Below are 20,530 nucleotides of genomic sequence, written 5' to 3'. Positions count from 1 at the left end.
AGCAATATATTTCTTAACTTTCAATTCATGATTCTTCTTTTACAAGATAGAAGTTTCCCTTTTAGATCATATGATTTCCACAGTTTTTTAAGGCTAAAACAATAAAGGATCTTTCTTTTATGACAGCTGGTTGCTAACGTGCTCATTTTTTTGAGAAACAGTATAAAAAAGAACATTCCTACAATTCAGTTGAAGAACATTCCAAAAGCAGATCTGATAAGCACATTCAAAGCAAGTATGAATCTTAATAAAGCCCATCTAAAATAGTCCTGGGCAATATGCCTTGGAAGTGTTCTGTTGTATCTGAGTAATTGACCCTGCACACTTGAAAATAAAGCCAGAGTACAGCAGGATGGGATGTGTTCCCATCATTACCATCATCAGAGCACTGAATGTCTTTTTAATCTCTCCCAAGGAGCACAGAGTCAACCACAGAGTGCAACTTCAGGGTTGCACTGCTGCACAGCCAAGGTGCAGCAAACACAGATCAAACTATTTAATATTATAAATTCATGAGAAGAATCCTCTGTGTAAATATCTTGTGTAGCTGGGAGGTGGGACGGGTAGGCAGGAGAAAGTAGTGACACTTTCACATCAGATATGTATATATGTATTTGAGATATATCACACTGCTAAGAAACAAATTCACACTTGACTCTTGCCAGTTCTGCTCAACACCAGAATCAAGGCTGGTGCCACCTCCACCCTCAGATCAAAGGCAGCGGTTTTGCTTTTTGAAATTTCCTATCAGGTTCTTCATATTTCACATTCCATTTAAATATTTACCAACGGTCATATGCATTGTTCTCTGATCTTAGTACAACTCAGGACCAAGTTTGACTACAGGGAAGTTTATTCTGCTTTTCTAGCCCCAGGCTGGTTATGAATGGCACCCTTTGGATAGCTATGAACATACATTTAAGAACAAATCACAATCAAAAAACACTTTGATGTTTATAGATACACACCTAAGTAAAAGCTTTTTCAATAGGTAAATTAGATATAAATTTTACAAGCTGTAGTTTCCCACTCAACTAGATTTTTCCCACTTTTATCAAAATATGTTCCTGTATACAAAAGCTAAGCAAAACAAAATGAACAGCAAAACTACTGAAAAGTATTAAAACCAAAAAGCAAAAAGGACAAAAATCTTCACCTGGGATATATATTTTTTCCACAGTGGTTCATCTTCACTAATATCAAATTCATTCCATCCATGGAATGCCCGTCTATGACAAACTTCACAGTTTTTTAAGCCATTCTGAAGATTAGCCTATTAAAATATGCAAAGATTGAAACAGCAATTACACTGAGAAGCTGGGGTAAATTCTCACACCCAAATACACAGCCTTCAATTATATCAATTTGGGCAACATCAAAAAGACAAGCTTGGTACTACTGTTTGTGCGACAATAAAAGCCAACTACTATTTTAAAACTCTGTCAGTATTTAAAGAATTCACTCAAAAATTCACAGAAGAATATGGAAGCAGATGTTGCTTCACATCTGTAAGTGATTGCTGATCTTTCCTGCAAAAAACTCTACAACAAACCAAACTGTGGGCATCCTTCAGACTCTTGAGGGTTATGGCAGGAGTTCAGTGACTCAGCCAAATGACTGCAATAGCTTCAAAATCTTGAGTTGTCAGTGACCAACATTCATCATGGTGTACTCCTCAAGCAGTCAAGCATACAGAAAATGAAAAAAGACCATCTATCATGAATATTAACCCAGATTGAATGGTTCATAAATCTGTCAATGGGTAGCTTTCTCAGTCCTGTTTCTCCACTTAAGATGGAGGCTACCAAAATAAATTAAGAACATTAAAGATTCCTTAGTAAAGTGGAAGCAATACAAAAAGAAAAACTCAGGACAGAATTTTACAGCAAGATTGACTCTAGTATTTTTATTAACAAATTGCAATGTTCAAAGCAGACAAATCCAAATATTTTCAAATTCAATCTCACTCCCCCTGCAAACGTCCGAATTTTTTTTAATATTAAGAGATTAAGGCATTTCTAGTAACAATTTAAAAATCAACTTGCTTTTAGAAGCAGGTAATAGCTAACATGAAACTGCATGATAATGCATCAACATTCAATTGCAAGATCTGTCCTTAAGAAATATCTAAGTTATTGCTTGCTAGCATCAGTACATTCTTTTGATATGAAAAATTTACTTACTTGCAGAATACTTGCTACTTCATCAACTGGCAATTCACTTGCTTTTTTTGAAGACAGTACAGGAATCATTGTCTCATTGTCACCATCAGGGATTTTTTGAAGACGTGCAACCTAGAAACAAAACCAAAGTCTGAAGGGAAGGAGAGCGCTAATGTTTTATTTTAAACAACACATGCCAGAGCAATTAAGTATTTATACCATTCAAAGGCAGTTTTTTATAAACATTGCACTTGAAAAAATCGACAATTCATCTTATTTTCATGCAGTTACCACCTGCAATAATAAAACACAGGACATGCAAGTGAGAACAATAATTTCTGTCATACTTTCACTGATGGCAAAGATCCTAACAGCAAAATAACTTAATAATCCTTTAGCTCATTATCATTGATATCTAGTCAGAAAGTCAGTCCAGATAAATTTCACTTCCTGCTCCTACTTTCTAGCCATTAATGAAGGTGCTCTAAGCAGGTCCATTTACATTTTCTTGTACATAAAGAAAGGAGAAACACCAGTAAGAAAATCTCGAACAAGAGCACAGATGTAAGTGAAGCCATAAAACTTGACTACAGTACAAAAGTTTCACATCAATGCTATAAAAAGTAATGTTTTCTGTAATTTTAGGAAGCTAAAATTTTGTGAACTGCAGAAAAACACAATAGCAACATTGATTGCATAGCTCAGCACTGCTTTGATATTTAATCAAACTTCAGAGTTTCTGATTTTTGTTTACATGAGAAGCTGGATTAATACTCTTCTTTTCCTGCTGTCTCACTGCACCCACAATTAACACTTCATGCTGCACACACATCCCCCCACCATTAACTGGAAGAGACCTAACATGCAAACATGCAGACCACAGAAATGGCTTTCACATTGTACTTGTGCAGAATTTCAACTGGCAGGTTTATGCTTTAGGAAATAATTACTGCATTGTATAGAACTCCTCCATGGGTGCTGAGACTTAACACACAAGTACCTAAAGATGACAACACATTAAGAGATTCCAGCACTTTATGTCCCAGAAAAGGTATGGCAATCTTCATTTTCTGTATTGCATGCTGTTGGCCATGTGCTCTACTATTGTAGCTCATTTTTCTTGTAGCTACCAAACACCAATTTTGGGCAGAAAACTCTTAAGCCTGCTCCAAACTCTTAAGCCTGCTCCAAACTCTTAAGTGCTGCTCCAAAACAAGCTCACAAACATATGACTTTGACCAAAGTGATTCCACATTCTCAACAAAAATGCTGAGCAACCATGCTTTCCCAGTAAAGGCAGTCAGAAATGAACTGACAGCCATTACAAATTTTAGTGCTGAGAAAAATCTTTTTCCTTGTAACAACTGACATCACTGCTAAACACAAACAACAACTCCAAAAAAGGACACATAACAGGTCATTTCTCTAATATTATCAATTAGGGCTTCAGGAAGTCTAATAATGTTTTTAAACATTATTTTAAAAATTTAAATATTCTTAAACAGAAATGTTAAGACTCTCTCAGAGACCAGGTTTATTTTCAAAATAAATCTTCATTACCACAGAACTACAGTGCAACAACAAAGCTTATTTTGACAACCTTTTTGTGACAGACTCAAAAAAGCCAGTCATATTGAATGTATTTCACTCATGTTATCTCCCCCTTTTACAAAGAACGCTGTTCTGTACGTGGTGGAAAAATCTACAGAGAAAATCTGATATAGAATCAGAAAGGCTCAGAATGCCTTTTTATAACCAGCTTCTTTCACCAGAGCAGAATTACACATAGTACAAATAATTCTGCATGGATCCTCATCTAATTTCTAAAAACCCTCTACAATCTTTATAGATTAAACTACATTTGTAGTTCTGAAAAGAACAGCTTCAAATGTCTAACCCTGACACAAATTAAATTTCAATTGCTTAGCCAATGAGAAACCAATCACTATTCCCCTCACAAAATATAAAGTGTGTTACACCAACAGATTTAGGTCTGAAAAACAGCTGTCCTTGCTATCTGCTGGACCACAGTAACTGTATTCAAACAAATGATTTTGCTGTTAGTATGCACCTTTACTTCCACAAAACTAGAAAAATTATTTATTCTATACTGTTGGCAATTGCTCTCTGCAGCCCTTTGCACTGCTGCCCACCAGAGATCTGGGCCTCCACAACACCCTTTAAGGTATCCAACAGAAGCTATTCCCAGAACCACAGTGCACTGGGTTGGAGACAACCCACCTAGAGCAGAATTTCTTTCCATCCTATGCTGCAATTAATTTTCCATCATTCATCAGTTGATACCTTAAAATAGTTCAGTATTTCACTGCAGGCCACGTTTTTTATGGATAAAGAAAATATGGACTAAGAAATGATACTGGCCAATGTCAGGTATTGGATACAGGCAGCACATACATCACCACTGAGGCTTCTATATCTACAGCTTTCCATTCCCCACTTGCAGCTGATTCCACCAAGGAACAAAGCAGCAGGATGCTAACTAACAAAAATACACCACTGCCTCAGGAAGGGCTTTTCTTGGACCACTTCCAAGGTACACAGCATCATTTCTAGGCCAAGAAATATGCATCAATCATACGACCATGGAACTGTGACCAAAGGATGTTTATCAAAATAAATACAAATTTGTCTGGAAGGCTTAAACTACCAGAAATTCAGAGTTCCCTTCTGTTTTCTCTGAAGAAAAATCTAGTCAACAGCAATGTGCTACTGTTTCTTCTTTCTCATAGGCTACAAGAGCCTACCTAACTTCCTTCTACCATGACCAATATGAAGTACCAACAGCTTATCCCTACCATTGCTTTTCTCAGCTTAGCAGGATGAGTCCATTATCCATCAGTAGAGCTCACTGACATCAGTATATTTTCACAATTATTTTTAAGGGCAATTTTAGCTCTTCTTGCTCAGAAAATGAAAGGACCCATATTCACCAAGAGCAGACTAAAAATCTAGAACACCCTCACAGCAAAATCTATTTTTAGACAAACTGGTGACCAGAACACTTTGGCTAATTAGCTAATATAAAGCCCTCCAAATGTTATATAAAGTTCCTCAACTGACCTACAAGCATGAAACACAAAGGTAGTAGAGAAACAAATCTATAGAGAACCGCAAAAATGAAAAAAAAAATCCCAGATGTTCACAAAAAAATGAAATTTAAGTTGAGGTACTGAAAGAAATTCTAATTATTTGAGATTCCTTCTGAATCTTCAGGTCCATCTGAACAGCTCACTTGAAACTGTCCCATCAATCCCTGTAAAACTGAACCCCTTTCAAGCCATACAAGTACTGCAAAGACCTTTCAACTCATTTGCAATGATCTGCCTGTGAGATTATTACTGTGTGAGCAGTCAGTGACCCACATTCAGGTACTTGATTATCACAGATACCGTGTGATCGTTACTGAGTCATGCTGTGTCCAATCAATAGCACAATTAATGAATGTCCACCTAATCAATGTGTAAGTAATCAATGTGCATTTCATTTTAAGTATGTGTACAGTGTGCTGTCTTTCCCACTTGATATATTACAGGCACTTTGCTCAGGAACTGCAGTTTTATTAATGAGGTAAGGATATTAGAGCACTTTGTCCATAGGACACTTCAAAGCTCTAATTCCAGATTTAACTACCATCAGGGATGGATGACTGTAGTGTAAAACCCCACAACAGTACTAATGAACAATGAGCCAACAAGATCTACATGTGCCATGCCCTGACCAGAGATCCTTCCAAAGCTGTATCATTTCAGGATCCCCAGCATCAGAAAGGGCAGATGATTTTATACCTTGCTATTGCATTTTCTCAGATATTAGTAGTGATCTGCTTTTCATGCCTTTCTTTACTGGGATCCCAAAAGAATAAGGACTTCCTCATTCACGGTAAGAATTAGTTTTCTTTTTTTATCTACCCTCCCCATACTGAAAAAAACCAGTAGTGTTCAACACAATAAAAGGTATTTCACTGAACACCACACTGAAACGTACAAGCTTCCCATTTCCTGAACTTTCTGTATGATCAAGCTATGTGTGATATACACTGAAAGGTTTAGAAAGCTCAGATCCTACAAAGCATGTTCTTCTCCAAGTCTGTACCATCCAGAGTGTGGATAATAGGTACACAGGGGCAACAGACATCCATGCATAAAGTAAGATACTTAAATACCAAGTGTTCTTCTGCACTGTCTGGAATCCTGAAAACACACAGAGCTAGAGATAACTAGATGTCAATGGCACAAAGATCTGACTCTCCCTGTGGATGCACACAGACTTTGGACACACAGTTCCCACTAGGCAAAGACTCTTGGCTGCCAAATGCATCTTTAAGGAAAAGACTACCCAGAATGGAAGCAATCCTTTTTTTTCTTGTCAGTTCCATCAGATATGAAGAATCACTGCAAAATCCTCTCCTGCTGATTAGGACATTGTGGCTAGAGGTTTTGGAGATGCACATTTTTAACTGCCTTCTTTAAAGCAGAACTATCTTATCTCTCTTAAGCTACCAAGCTCTCTATTTCAATAGATCATTGCTCAGCATCACAACAGTGATTCCACAGAGTCACTAGCTAACAATGCCCTTAAAAATACCCATCTCACTAGATGTTTATGCCATCTTTCCCTCCCCCTCTTGTTTAGAAGGCAAAGTGCTTCTGGAACCTCAATACAAGTCCCAGCCACAGAACCACGGCCAAGTGATGACAAGACACAAAAAGCCAAGCACACACACACACACACAATAAAAAAAAAGCATTAGGCATACTTAATAGTTTCTGTAAATCCTAGACCAACTGTACAGCCAGAAGCAAACCCCTGAAGCAATAGTAGGATTCCAAAAACAGAGATAAGGCAGACAGGAGCACACAAAGAGCCCTCACACCATTCTGAAACCAGCAATACTCAACATGGTTGTGACAATGACTCGATTTTATCTGTGAGACTCCACCACATTTTAACAGGAATTAAATCTCCAGAGAAATTAACCAGTACTGCTAGTAGAAAAAGCAGGCAGAAGCAGCTGAGTGTGGCACACAGAGACTTAATAAAATAAATAAAACCCAGTGCAATCAAGTTCACAAACTATAAATGCAGTCAAGCTACATATTTACCTTGAGTAAACTCTGATTTTTACTGCCTTATTCTTGGCTTTTGAACTAATTTATTTATACTTAAATTACGTGCATAAAATTGGAAGATATCTTGAGAAACGCTTTATCTTTACAGACTGTACCTTGTGTGTGATTAAATCATGAAGACCAACTGTGATTGGCCAGCAACTTCTCAAACGAGCCTCAAACTCTACTGAAGTACAGTGACTGACCACAGAGCCCTGTCACAGAAGGCTTGTAGGAGATGAGCGAGGCTGAGGCGCCCACGAAGCTCAGGAAATAACACAGGGTGTGACAAACCACCGCTGTTGCAAAGAGGGTGACTTGGCCTCTACACAGTGCGACAGGAGGGTGGCCTTTGCTTTGCATCAACACCTCAGTCAGCTGAGTGGATCAACGGGTGGTGTGAATGTTTCTCCCCAATTTCATCAAAAGAATGCTAATGTCTGAGTTTGCATCCCCCCATGCTGGTCAGGCTCACATTGCTTAGGGACCACATGCACTGAACCACCAAATTTCAGGAGCACCAGATGGGGTCTCAACCCACATGATCCTTTCTGGTGATGAGGGATGCCCAGCATGACAATGGTCCACATATTACAGAGACAGGAAATGGGAATCACATTGGTACTGCAATTGAACTGTGTATTGAAATGCCTACATTTTGCTAATTACAAACTGTACTTCTAAAATGTACTGTAAACATCATATGCATGTGTGCTTCTGCTAAATCAAAAAGCCCACACAACATCGAGTATCTTCAAACACACACATTTGATATCACAGAACCAATTAGGCTGGAAAAGACCTCTGAGATCAGGGCCCAATGGCCAAATAGCACCATGGTGACTACACCACAGCACTGAGTGCCACATCCAGTCTTTCCTTAAACACCTCCAGGGACAGTGACTCCAAACCTCCCTGGATAGTCCGTTCCAGTGTCTAATCACCCTTTCTGGGAAGAAATTCCTCCTAATGTCCAATCTAAATCTCCTCTAGGCATGACTTGAGGATATGTCCTCTTGTCCTGTCATGAGTTGCCTGAGAGAAGAGACCAACCCACACCTCGCTACCTCCTCCTTTTGGGCACTTCTAGAGGGCAATCTGGTCCCCTTTCCTCCTCCTTTTCTCCAGACTAAACCCCATCTCCCTCAGCTGCTTCTTGTGAGACTTGTGCTTCAGACTTTCACCAGTTTTGTTGCCCAAACATTCAATGTTGCACCCTCCTTATGTGGGTTATCTAAAAGAACCTGGTCAGAGCGCATTAAACCCTGACACACACCTCTGTGGGAAATAAGGCTTTCAGAACAAGAAGGGCCAACACTTATTTGAAACAAACACCCACCCACGATCAATTTTGCAAAAAGAATGTTTTGCTTGTCACTGCAAAGAGCTGTCCCTTCCCACCCCATGAAAGACAGAAGTCTGCAAACTAATGAGCCTCTTGTTTTCTAGCAGGCACTGTTTGCTCAGAAAAAGAAATAATTTTTGAAGGCTTTGAAGTTACTGTCTACTATCTTTAACTGAAGGTACTCCTCTGGAAAAGTGTGATGATTTTTCACTTCTGGGGAAACAACTGTAGCAGTCCTGTATTCTAACAGTAACAAAAAATTGCTCCTATTCAACAGTATTTTAGTTGAAACATTTACCAGGAGCCCCCACATCAAAGGAAGTTCACACAGAAAAGTTCTGAGTCTAAAAAAGCCAGAAGGAAAGAAAAACACTAATTTGCATTAATGAGCTCTCCTTGCAGAGTAATTTTATCCTGGGAGATCAGTTTTCAGACCCTTGCTATTGTGTGTCATTTCATAATATTTTATAGAAAAAGGGCAAGACGCCACCCATTAACCAAAGAAATATAAACACCTAAATTATGAGAAATACCTGGTAAGCTGCTCTGCAACCCTGAAAAAACCCCTGCCTCATATCCCAGTACCACTTCAGCAGTGCTTAGGACTTTCACTATGGCCAAGAGACAACCATAATGCAGAACCATACTCTTTGACACACAACTTTGGCATTTCTGATCAAATAAGAAACAAAAATCAAATACTGGCACTGACCATTTTAAATCTCAATATTTGTCCTACCTTAAAAGTCATAAAATATTTAAGTGACCTTTCCCCAACCCCATCTACTTCAGGCAGTGTAATAAAGACTAAGATGATCCATTTATCATGCAATTTATTAACTCTACAATAGCCTCAAGAACTATTTTCAAGTCCTAAAGATACTCTCCAAGAACACTCTCTGAGAAACATGTCTCCATACCTGGAATACATTTTACTCTTTCAGCACGCTTCCCCCATGTCTTCTTTAATTTAACAAACAAAGTAGGACATCTAGTTCAACTGAGGCTACCAGCAAAGAGTAAAGATGGGCAGTTTGCTGTAATCATGGCATACACTGTGTGGTTATCTTGCAAAGCTTGTGAGTGACAACTGCCCTCTCTCTAGCTAGAGAAAACATTTCACAAAAATAATCATACCTTAACCTGACTGCAGTGCTGTTGGCTGTCAGGGTGATGGCAAAAAAAAATTCACCTAAACCTCCAACATCACTTTATCTTCCTTTGGCTTATTTAATGTACAATATAGGGAAACTTAAGAATGCCAAACTCATTTTCTATTTCATTTCTACAAAAGATTTACCATTTAGAGCATTTATGCATACTCTGGAGGATGTACTACAATGGGTTTAAAGCCTCATTGCTGAAAGCCTGGAGATGGCATCAGCTTTACCACAAAGGCATTGACAAACGCACCTGACCTATCTATAGGTGGTTGGCCAAAATATTCAGTTTTCAATCTTCCTGTTCAAAAAAACTCCTTGAACACTGGAAAAGCCCACATGGACATTTCTTACATTTGTCATTACCTACTAATCAGAAGAACAAAAAGATAAACAATCCTAAGCACACACTAAAATTAGCAAATCGATGCTAGTGCCTCGATGAAAGCAAGGCTTATCAGTTCAGAAACTCAGCAACCAAGGAAGAGAGCCCTGCTGGCCATACCTCATTTGACTCTAAATAGCTCCTGCTTCAGGTTAAATCCTGATTCACTGGAAGCCCTTTACAAGTTAAAGGCCAAAAAACTTTGGGTCTAAGTACCAGTCATTTATCTTGCCAGAGAGTCACTGACTTTCCAGAAGAGAACATTTAAGCTTAGAAATAAGATCATGTGGCTGCTCTCCAAAAGCCTGCTTGTATCTCATAACACTCTGAAGTGCTGAGCTTCTCTGAATCAAGGATGGCACTTGAATGGCAAACACTAAAATGAAGAGCTTTATCACCCTGTGATGTGCTGCTAATGTATCCATGACATGCAGAATTTAGTTGCCATGCAATTGTATTGAGCAAAAACAGCAATACAAATATTCTCTCAGTATTTGTTTAAAATAATGAAGCTTCAAGACCCCATAGCTGATTATATCTTTGACAGCTATGCACTCTCTTCATAATGCAATATAATAAATTTCTAAGTAAAAAATATTGAACTTACTGTTTACCACAGTTATCAGGACCAAACTACTGTCAGTGTCAATTTAAATGCAAATATAACTCAATGCATAATTACTCCACTTATGGTAATAAATTTTCTTATGATTAGTATCAAGAAAGTAGCAACAGTGTATTCACAATCCTTCTTCCTTTTTTTGTGAATTATGTATGCAGAAAATTTTTGATTTAAAAATATTTTAGAAACCTCTGCAAAAGATTCTGTAGGTGGCATCTGTTAACCCATTATCCATTTTATCCTTTCTAATTGTTTGGAGCAGAATGTTTACAAAACAAATAACTAGAAACAGATGCTTGTCCCTAATTTATACCTTGACTACTGCATTTTATTTTCCCTCTCTTCTCTGCATTGTAACTTTATCATTCCTTCTGGCTTTTACAAACCACACTGCAAATGTCAGTTTTATCACCCAATGTCAATTAGGAATCATCTGAACTCTTTCCCTACATCAAAAGCAGATCTCACAATTAAAAATCTATTTATTAACTTATGCCACTCTTGCAAAATTCCACCATGGTCTGTGGGTGAATTGATACTGAATGGAAGCCATGATTATGTCAGGAACTGAGTCAAGCTAACAGGCCTCACTCCTGTCCCTCACCTTTTTCCACATTACCTGAACACTTCATGAACACATCCAATTTTCCAGCTCAAGAAAGCTGCCCAACAAGGGCGAGGGGAAGGAAGGGCTGGGCTGACCTTCTGCCAAGCCTGCAAGCCAGACAAACTCAACAACCATGAGAGACAACACAACATTAGTGCAGGAACACAGCTCAGAAGCAGGATCTTTTTTCAGCTATAAGGAGACCCTTTTATTCAGTCCTACAGAAAAGCACCCCAAGATGCTCAAAATCACTGCATGTGTGTCACTCTTCACCAAAAAAAAAAAAACAGGAAAAAATGTTTCTCTTTTGTTGAATTTTGTTTGCATTTTGCTTACAGCAGTGCTCCTCCTGCATCACCATGAGATTATATATACCACAGCCTCTCCAATTAAAGGGAGCAAAATAACTAAACATACATTCTGCAACATCTGAACTCAAAGTGACACCATGCTAAATCACTTCTAGGTTATAATACATTAACATTTCCAAGTTACCTGCATGGGAAAAAAAGGAGAAAGAAAAGGCTAAAACTATCAAATTCTCCATCAACCAAACAGATTAAAGGGTTACTGTGACTGTTCATTTAAAAAGGAAATACATGTTTCTAATGCATATTAATTCTAAGCTATATTAGCTTAGCAGTTATTTAAGTTATTGAAGTACTGTGTAAATATAGGAATAGAATTGGTCTTGAGTGAAAACTCACACTTTTTTTTTTTAAAAGAGAAAAATTCTCCTCTCTCACCTTAATCTCCAAGTTCAAAAGATGTAACTTGTGCCAACATAAGTGTGAAGTATTAGTTTCCAGCTTTCTACAAGCTGTAAATAGTTAAAAACTGTAATCAATGGATATAAAATTTCTTGTTTCACCTACTAATTTGTTTAGAAATCATCTACATCCCAAAAGGAACTTGAACTGTTGTGGTAACACCAAAACCATTTCAGAACCTCCCAACATTTCCCATCACATTGGTATTGTAAATTTCAATGTATTGCAAATTTCAATCTGATTATTTTGGATATTACTTAATGAACAACTGACGATGCCACCCTGGAACCATTTAATTTGTTGTCAAGCCCCTGCTGCCGCAGGCATCCCTCCCCCCTCTGCTGTCTGTGGCATGTACACATGCTCCACCCCTTCGTTAGGACTTACAGCTGCCTAATCTGTGATGAGCCAGTCCAGGGTGCTAAAACTCACTGCCCCCAAAACCCAAAATCTATTCACTGATCTTCAATCTGATAGCTTAGCAACTAAACCCATTTTTGTCATTTAAAAAAACCCAACAAAACTAAAACCCACCACCCATGAAACTCACTAGGAAATTCAACTGCACTTCACAGCAATTTCAAGCACAAGACAAACAAAAATTACTGATCTGTCAGGATTTTATGAAAAACTAAAATACCTTTTCTAAGAAATAAAACAGTCTTCACTTACATCTCCCTATTCATCCAATCATCAAAATTATCCTGAAATTACTATGGACCATAGGTTGAGGTTAACCATCATCTTTGAAGATTAGCTAAAACTAACTAGGACTCAAAACAATGAGGATTAAGGAGGATTTCTGAATCACCACACAATGTTTTATTACATGCAGCAAGTCTTGTCTGATTTTTCATACCAACCTTCCATATGATTTTGGGAAAATCTTTTTTGCAGAAAAATGTTACTTTGACCTCTTCCATTCAGGTCTTAATGATATGGAAATACATCCTACCTAAAGGCCTTGAAAACAAAATAGGACTCCTATTTAACAATTTGTATTTGTGGTCATGGTCTGACCACAAAGAAGCTCAAAGTCTATGAAACCTGTTCTTTATTTTTCAGCTAAAAGGCAGACTTCTATAAGGTATTCCTGACTCAAACAAACAGCCTAAATCACAATCTACAAGATGTTGATAAGAGAAAGAAAAAAATTTTAGACTACATTACAAAAAATTACTTCAAATGGCCTAGAGGTATCAATGGAAAGATCCAAAATTGACAAAATTATGTCTTGTCTATGCAAGATTTCCTTAACTCCCTACAGTTTAAGAAAAAGCTCCTCTTACAGAAAGAAGCCACAAAATTCACTCTTTCCAAATGGAAATACAAACATCATTCCTCTAAATCATAGGCTTATGATCAAGCAGAAGTCCTCCTATGATGGGAAGTTCTCTCTTCCCTATTTACCATGAGAAACATGAACTTTTGCAGAGGTTCGAGCAATCCAACACAAGAAACAGGAACCACAGAGTCTTGGGACAAGACATCAATTAGTCTGGACAGAAACACATAATACTGCTTATGAGTACTGAATTAACACTGAAAAACATCACTTTTCTTAACCATCTCATCACTTCCCCATCTTGAATATTCATTCAAATACAGGAGGGAAAAAAACTCTACAATCTGCCATCTCTTGTTCAATATCCAAACCTAAGAGACTTTCCAAACACACACTTGAGGGCAAAAAAAGCTTAAAAATATTCTAAATGCAAGCTTTGTTATACAAGATTACAAAGATTTTTCAGCTGCAGCCAGGAAAAAATACATTAAAGAACATCAAGAGTGCTGGGAAGTTCCAATATGAAAGCTGTTGGTGTCTAGCTGCCTCAAAATGTCACAGTGATAGAAAAAGAAGGGCTCAGAAATACCAAGAACACCAAAACAGACAGTACACAGTTGTAAATATCCATGCCCATCTGGAGACTCACTTAATTATGAGATGAAGGGATATGGGAGCAGAAATAGTGGAGAAGAAGTAATTAATGTTTTCAAAGAACCACTTCAGTCTTTTTATCATACATCATTTTCTCCTACCCCCATAAGCCTACCCCATTTTGAAAACCCTCAATAAACCACAGCCTTTATTTCTGCCTTTGAAACATGCACCTGATCATATTTTAAAGTATCTTTCCCTGGCCAAAGCCTTTTTTAATATTATTTCTATCATAGAAATAACACTAATTTTTATGTATAGTTCATTATTCCATAAGAAATGTCATCTTTGTGCATTTGGAAGAACAGAACTCAGAGCCACACTATCACACACACAACTCGACTGTGCACTCCATCTATGATACACTATTTATTTGGCAACAGAACCGTAAGGTATTAAAAGTCTTTCTGCCACTTGGGTTTTGGCACACAGATACTTTTTTTCCCTTAAGTGTGATTCTATTCAGTGGTTTATCTCGGCTTGCCTTCCCCCCCTCCTGGGCGTTGCCCATTCAAAACCCTTTCCCTTGCAACAGTGACTGCAATGCAAAGGCACTGACCCCACTTCTGTCAGCTATCCAGCCCCTAAAAACAAAGACCAATCTTCTGGAGGTGCTCTGTGCACTTCAAAATTCCTGCTACCTAACAAGGTCCATGCTCTTCTTCACAAATATCCAGCTGGAGGCCACGATCAGCAGAATTTAAAATATTCTAACTTGATTTTAAAGTTAGAAGAAAGTTCTGAAATGCCAGATGATAGCAACCTACATACATAGTTTTCAACATGGGTTGGACTTCATAACTGACACAACTTTCCAGGCATCCACGACAACCATAATTCAAAACAGAAAAATATCCAATAATAAAAAATAACTTAGGTCTACCACTCAATCTCAATTCAGTTCTTCATTCAAGTCAAACAATTTAAAAAACTCTCCTGTTTTCAGAGAGGGGTGGGAGAAAAAAGGGACATCTAACATGTCATGTAACAACCTGTAGCAGAGCAAATCCAGAAGCCACCTAAATCCCCACCCATTTTCAGAGAATAGTGATGACATAAGGGAGGGGGGAGGATATCAATGGTTCTTCCCTTATAGCAATAAAAATAAATTTTAGAGATTTTCAACACACAGAGTCAAACAGAAACATACAAAATGAAAAAAAAAAATCAATGAAGTTCATAGTCACTGTTACAATGCAAAGGGGCTTTCAAGAATCCCAGAGCATAAATTGAAGGCCAACAGGAGAAAACTGAAATAATTCCCCGGGTTAAGTAATTTCCAACTAGACAAGAAGGGGAAAGCATAATAGAGCAACTTTTTTTCAGTACTCAAAACTTCAGTATCACTTTTTAATTAAATACTGTCCAAGAGAGCAAATTTGAGCAATTTTCAAGAACGTATAAATACAAAAAATATTTCAACAAAAAAATGCAACTAATGCTCCTCAATCTCACCCTGAAATAAAAATTTAAGAGAATCGTATAATCTAAGAAAACACCAAGCAACTAATGCTAAAAAACCTCTGCCTAAATAAAATATTTCTATTCCAAACACACGGAGCACTAAAACGCACAATAAATACTTTGTATATGAAGAGAGAATAAAATCTCTCTGACACTTCAACAAGCAGCAGCACAAATAACGAAAAACGACGACGCTACAAATCTTAAAACCTCGAAATGCAGATCAAAATCCCTACCACAAGATTAGCACACGAGAGCAACCCTGCGAACCCCTGGAACGGTAAAACATAACATACACACGCACCAGTAGGAGTTGTCACCAAATTGCATGCAAAAATCCTCTTAGCTCCAATGAAGTCAGTGACTCTGATGAGACCTTTACCTTCATTTTCCATCGAAATTGTACTTGAGTCGATAGTTACAAAAGTCTTTAGCAACAGCAGCGCTGGAGCGGGAGCGGAAAGGTGAAGAGAGAAATGCCCCAAGATCCCAGGCAATCACAGTGCTCCCTTTGCCCCCACCTGCAGCAACATCTGCAAGAGAAACCAACGCTAAAAGAGGAAAAAAATCATTAAAAAAAAAAAAAAAAAAAAAAAAAAAAGCCGTATAGGCTGCCCAGCGCAGAGCAGCACACGCACACCCAGGGAGCCCGCAGAGCTGTCAGAGACCACCGAGGATGAGGATTAGGATTAGCCGCCCAGCAGCTCCAGCAACACGGAGGAGCAGCGCCGCCGCTTCCCCCTCGCCACCAGCGCCTCCAACAGCCTCGTCCCGCCCGGGGAGGGGCGTTCGCTCCTAAAAATAAACCCTCACCCCAAGTAACCCCCCCTTCCCCGCTCTGCCCGCACCCGCATCCTCGGCGCCAGGCGGGAGACAGCGGAGCGCCGAAGGGAAGCGCTGCCTGCCCGAAGCGCCCCCCGCCCGCAGCCCCCTCGGCCGCCCGGCCCCGCCCGCACCGTAGCGCAGGCCGCGGAGCAGCGCGGGGGAGGCGGCTGGGGCAGCGCACGGAAGCGCAAGCGGCGGCTCCGGCTCGCTCGCCGCCCCGGCCCCGGCGCCCGGCCGCGCCTCTCACCTCGGAGTGCCGGGGCGGCGCGGCCGCATCCCCGCTCCCCTCACTTCCGCGGGCAGAGGCGGCGGACGGGGCGGGGCGCCGCGGCGGAAGGGCGGGCGGAGCCCACACACGCCCGCCGCCCGCGCCCCCGCCGGCAGCGCCCGCGCGGTACCGGCCCCCGGTACCCCCGCACGGTGCAGCGGTTTCACCCGCAGCGCCGGGCAGCTCCGCAGGCCGTGGGAGCCGAGCGGCACCGCTGTTGAAAATGAACGCGTGTGAACGCCCAGCCCCCGCAGGGAGCCATGGAGGCGCCCCCCCGGTGCCCACCTCGCCCCTGGCCGGGCAGCAGCCGCACGGTGCCGCGAGAAGGCGGATCCGGAGGCGGCGTTGAGCGGCCGGCGCGGGGAGCGCGGAGCCGCGGGCTGTGCTGAGGGGCCCGGCCCGTGCCCTCGGCCCCGCCGGGCCCCGCGCCAGCGCCGGCAGCCAAACCCGGCCCTCCTGGCGTGGGAAAACAACCCCGTCATTGCCGGCCGCCTCAGAGCGCTGCTCTGCCGCCCTCCCATGCAAACCGGGGTCACGCACATGGAGTAGAATCAGAATCATCAAGGCTGGAAAAGAAAGGCCTTTAAGATTATCCCGTCCAACTGTGCACCCAGCACTGCCGCTAAGATCCCTAAACCACTAAACCGTAACACTCACTGCCAAATCCAGACCCCTCGTGAATACTTCCAGAGATGGTGGCTCCACAACCTGCTCGGCAGCCTATTCGAACACCTGATCGCCCTAAAAGTGGGGTTTTTTTCTGATAATGGGAATCTCCCCAGAGTCATCTTAAGGCCTTAGGTAGCTCCTACAATACAATACAGCCAGGCTAGGCTGGCAGCCCTGCTTGGTTTTGCACCACCACATTATCATATGTTAGCAAAACATAGGATGTAAATGTTAGCAGAAAAAAAATCAACTCAATAAAAAAATCTTAAAACACATCAGGTAACTATTTTAAAGGTAGCTTTTAGCTACCAATTATGGAGCCACCAACCCTAATAACTAGTTGAATTCTGGGGGGAAAAAATGCTTTATCAACTCAATTATGTTCATCTTGACACCAAAGGAGTATTATTTGAAACTATAGTTGCAATGCTGAACTCTTCGGCTGGGGAAGTTTTTAAGTAAAAGTAACTTCCACTCAGATGATTCATTTTAATTTAAGGTATGATGTACACTACCAGTAAGAACAAAATACCTTTCAGATTTCAAGGTCAAAATCTAATGAAGACATGCTAATTGTAGGCTTTACACCCCATTTCTAAAGGAGCAGTGACAATATGGTCTGAAAAAAGCACTTGCATTGACATCTCATGATTAACGATCTGTCACCTTGGCTTTGTTTTTCTTTAGCAGCAGAAGAAACCAAACTCAGTGTTTGTCAGTTCATAAGCAGCATTTAACAGAACTGAATTTTAGCATTTCAAATGAATCTCACTACCCATAATAGCATGCCCCTTGAAGCTAAAGAGCATCCTTGCTTCTTTTGAAGATAACTTTGAGTGCTATGTAATATAGATTTGTCAATATATTTTGAGAAGTAAAGAAGAGTTAGAAGTGTTGCCCTAAAGTAAAGGCTCCAGATATTTGCATTCAGGAAATTAAGATGACAACAGGCAGGTTAATAGTTTGAGATTACATAATTTCTGACCTGCCCCGTGTAGTTGCCACGTTACTTGAGTATCTCCATGGTTACTCCTTGAAGTGTCCCACTACAAGGAGCAGCGACTCCTCCGAGACAGCACTTCTGTTAATTTGCATGAAAGCAAACTAAGAACTCTTCCAAGACGCTCATGGCATGCTCACAGTTATAATGCCACAATTTCAACACAAAACTGATGCAGCCAACAAAAAAAATAACCACTTAGTTACTTTGTTAAAACAGGTAGGTCTTGCTTTCAATATCATATGCTGTCATTAAATATTAAAACTTAGGTAAATATTTCATGGAGAAAAAACAAAACTTGTTGGTCCTAATACTGTCTACATGCACAACATGTTTGGACGTCTTTACATTGTGAAAAATTTGGGAGAGAAGAGTGGGAATTCCTGAACATTACTGAGATTGTTCACAATTGAGACCTAAATATCTGTGACAAAGTCTGTATACTAAGAAACATTCTGTGTTCAGGTATCTCACAAGAAAAGAAGTCAAAAGCAAGTCCTACTCTATAGAAACAACTGAAAAAGTTTAATCTTTGAGGCTTAATCTCTTTCACATTATGTACATCTACCAATATTACAGCGCGTGATGCTGCCAGGCAGCTGGGAAGTGCCACTTCAGCATTATACAAGGACTGTATCCATCCTTGAAAAACATATTACAGCAGCCAGGGGCTGTTTAATAAAAAATGCTCAAAGTATTTTATTTACAACTGCTGGTAAATGTTGTTTCTTCAAAAATCTCGTCCTAATGTGAGCTTGATTCACAAGAGTATTAGGACAACCTTTAAATCTTCAGGAAGCCTCATTAAAGTGTGTGGCAAAGGCATTATTTGGCAAACCAAAGCACACTATTAAAATATGATTGTAGAGATAAGTCTGAAATTAAAAAAAGGCTTGGCTTACAGTAACCTGTCACAGCCAGTTGTACTCACAAACTACAGTAATTGTTTTATTTCTTTTAATCTTAAAAAAAAATCTTGCAATGAAATGCTTCTCTGAATTTCCAGTAAACAAACATGTCTAGCCCAAACAGAATCATTCCAGTGAAAATACGTATACAAACCAGAAAAATGTACACAAACAGTCCTTTAACTCCTTAAAGAGTTAGAATCTCTTTTTTAAAAAACTACTTGAAAGGATATGCTGTACTGATAGGTTTGGGATGGAAAAGACTGAATAGTTGTGGTTGTTAGCATTTTCTCTTTCTAGTTCACAGTCATGAAAATACCTCATAAATGCAAGCAAACCTTGTGGAAATAGGTTTGCATTCAGGAGAGCAGAGTTTCATGAGCATTCAATGGCAACTTAGGCGGCGCCCTGCCAAAGGCATTCTCCCTCTCTTGCTGTGTTACCAGGCCTCAATGCCACACAGCACCGCCTTAGTGTTCTGCATCAACAAAAATGGGTTCCTGCCACCCAACCACCACCACCACTACCCCTTCCCCTCCCTGTCCTTTTCCCCTAAAAATTCTCATAATTTACCTCCTCTCCATGGCCAAGTCAGACTTTGCCTTCTGTAAGTGTCTGTCAGCAGCAGGCAGCCACTAGATTATTTCAGACCCACAACCCCAAACTGACCCACACCTGAATTCACGTGGGAACTGATTCATGTCTGGAATGACCCAACACATGAGTGAATACAGACTTGTCTAAATCAGAAGTGGTTGTTCTGGCACAGCCAAAAGGGTAGAAGAGGTATGGGGTCCATGGTACTCCTGCCTTCAGTACTTTCTCTTCTTCCTTAGGCTTTCAGGGCTAAAAACTAATGATTTGATAAATTGAACTGGTTGTCTAGGTTTTGATGACTTGTTGGGTTTTATAACAGGCAGCTGTAAAAAAGCATACACAACTTCTGTATGAATCTAGAAACAACCCAAAACACTGTTTTTAGCTGCTTTTCTATTTCTTCAGAAGAATCAAAGGCCTCTGGAAAGCTTGGAAAAAATAAAAAGTAGTAAATTATATTCCAGGAAGTACCATCAATCAGTTGGAAGCAAAAAAGGGAGAATTCACTCTAATGACATAAAACAGATAGGCCTTAACTTTCAGTTTGTTTATATGCAAGCTGAACTTCAAGTTTGGTTTAGTCTTTGGGATCTTGATCAATTCAGCTCCATCTCAATGGCTCCCATGTGCTACAGCACTACCAAAAGCAGCAAAATGTATTTTAAACATAACAAGGATAC

At 39.9% G+C, this 20,530-nt stretch overlaps 1 protein-coding gene across 6 annotated transcripts in view; it reads right to left on the bottom strand.

Annotated features, from left to right (window-relative positions):
* ATP2C1 (ATPase secretory pathway Ca2+ transporting 1) overlaps positions 1-20,530 on the bottom strand; it is a 62,422-nt gene that overhangs the window by 28,299 nt on the left and 13,593 nt on the right. The window contains exons 1-4 of one of the 6 annotated variants that reach the window (XM_058018307.1): positions 16,656-16,741; positions 15,966-16,116; positions 2,184-2,294; positions 1,157-1,273 (exon numbers count right to left, since the gene is read on the bottom strand). In XM_058018307.1, coding sequence (XP_057874290.1) covers positions 1,157-1,273; positions 2,184-2,294; positions 15,966-15,971 — 234 coding nt within the window. In that variant the 5' untranslated portion in view covers positions 15,972-16,116; positions 16,656-16,741. Of the gene's footprint in view, positions 1-1,156; positions 1,274-2,183; positions 2,295-15,887; positions 16,135-16,221; positions 16,244-16,655; positions 16,742-20,530 lie in introns of those variants that run through there. The other 5 variants (XM_058018314.1, XM_058018329.1, XM_058018321.1 and 2 more) reach the window with 5 other exon arrangements.

The sequence above is a fragment of the Melospiza georgiana genome, chromosome 1 (genome assembly GCF_028018845.1).
Source record: "Melospiza georgiana isolate bMelGeo1 chromosome 1, bMelGeo1.pri, whole genome shotgun sequence".
Classification (NCBI taxonomy): domain Eukaryota; kingdom Metazoa; phylum Chordata; class Aves; order Passeriformes; family Passerellidae; genus Melospiza; species Melospiza georgiana.
This window is presented reverse-complemented; position numbering and strand designations above follow the sequence as displayed.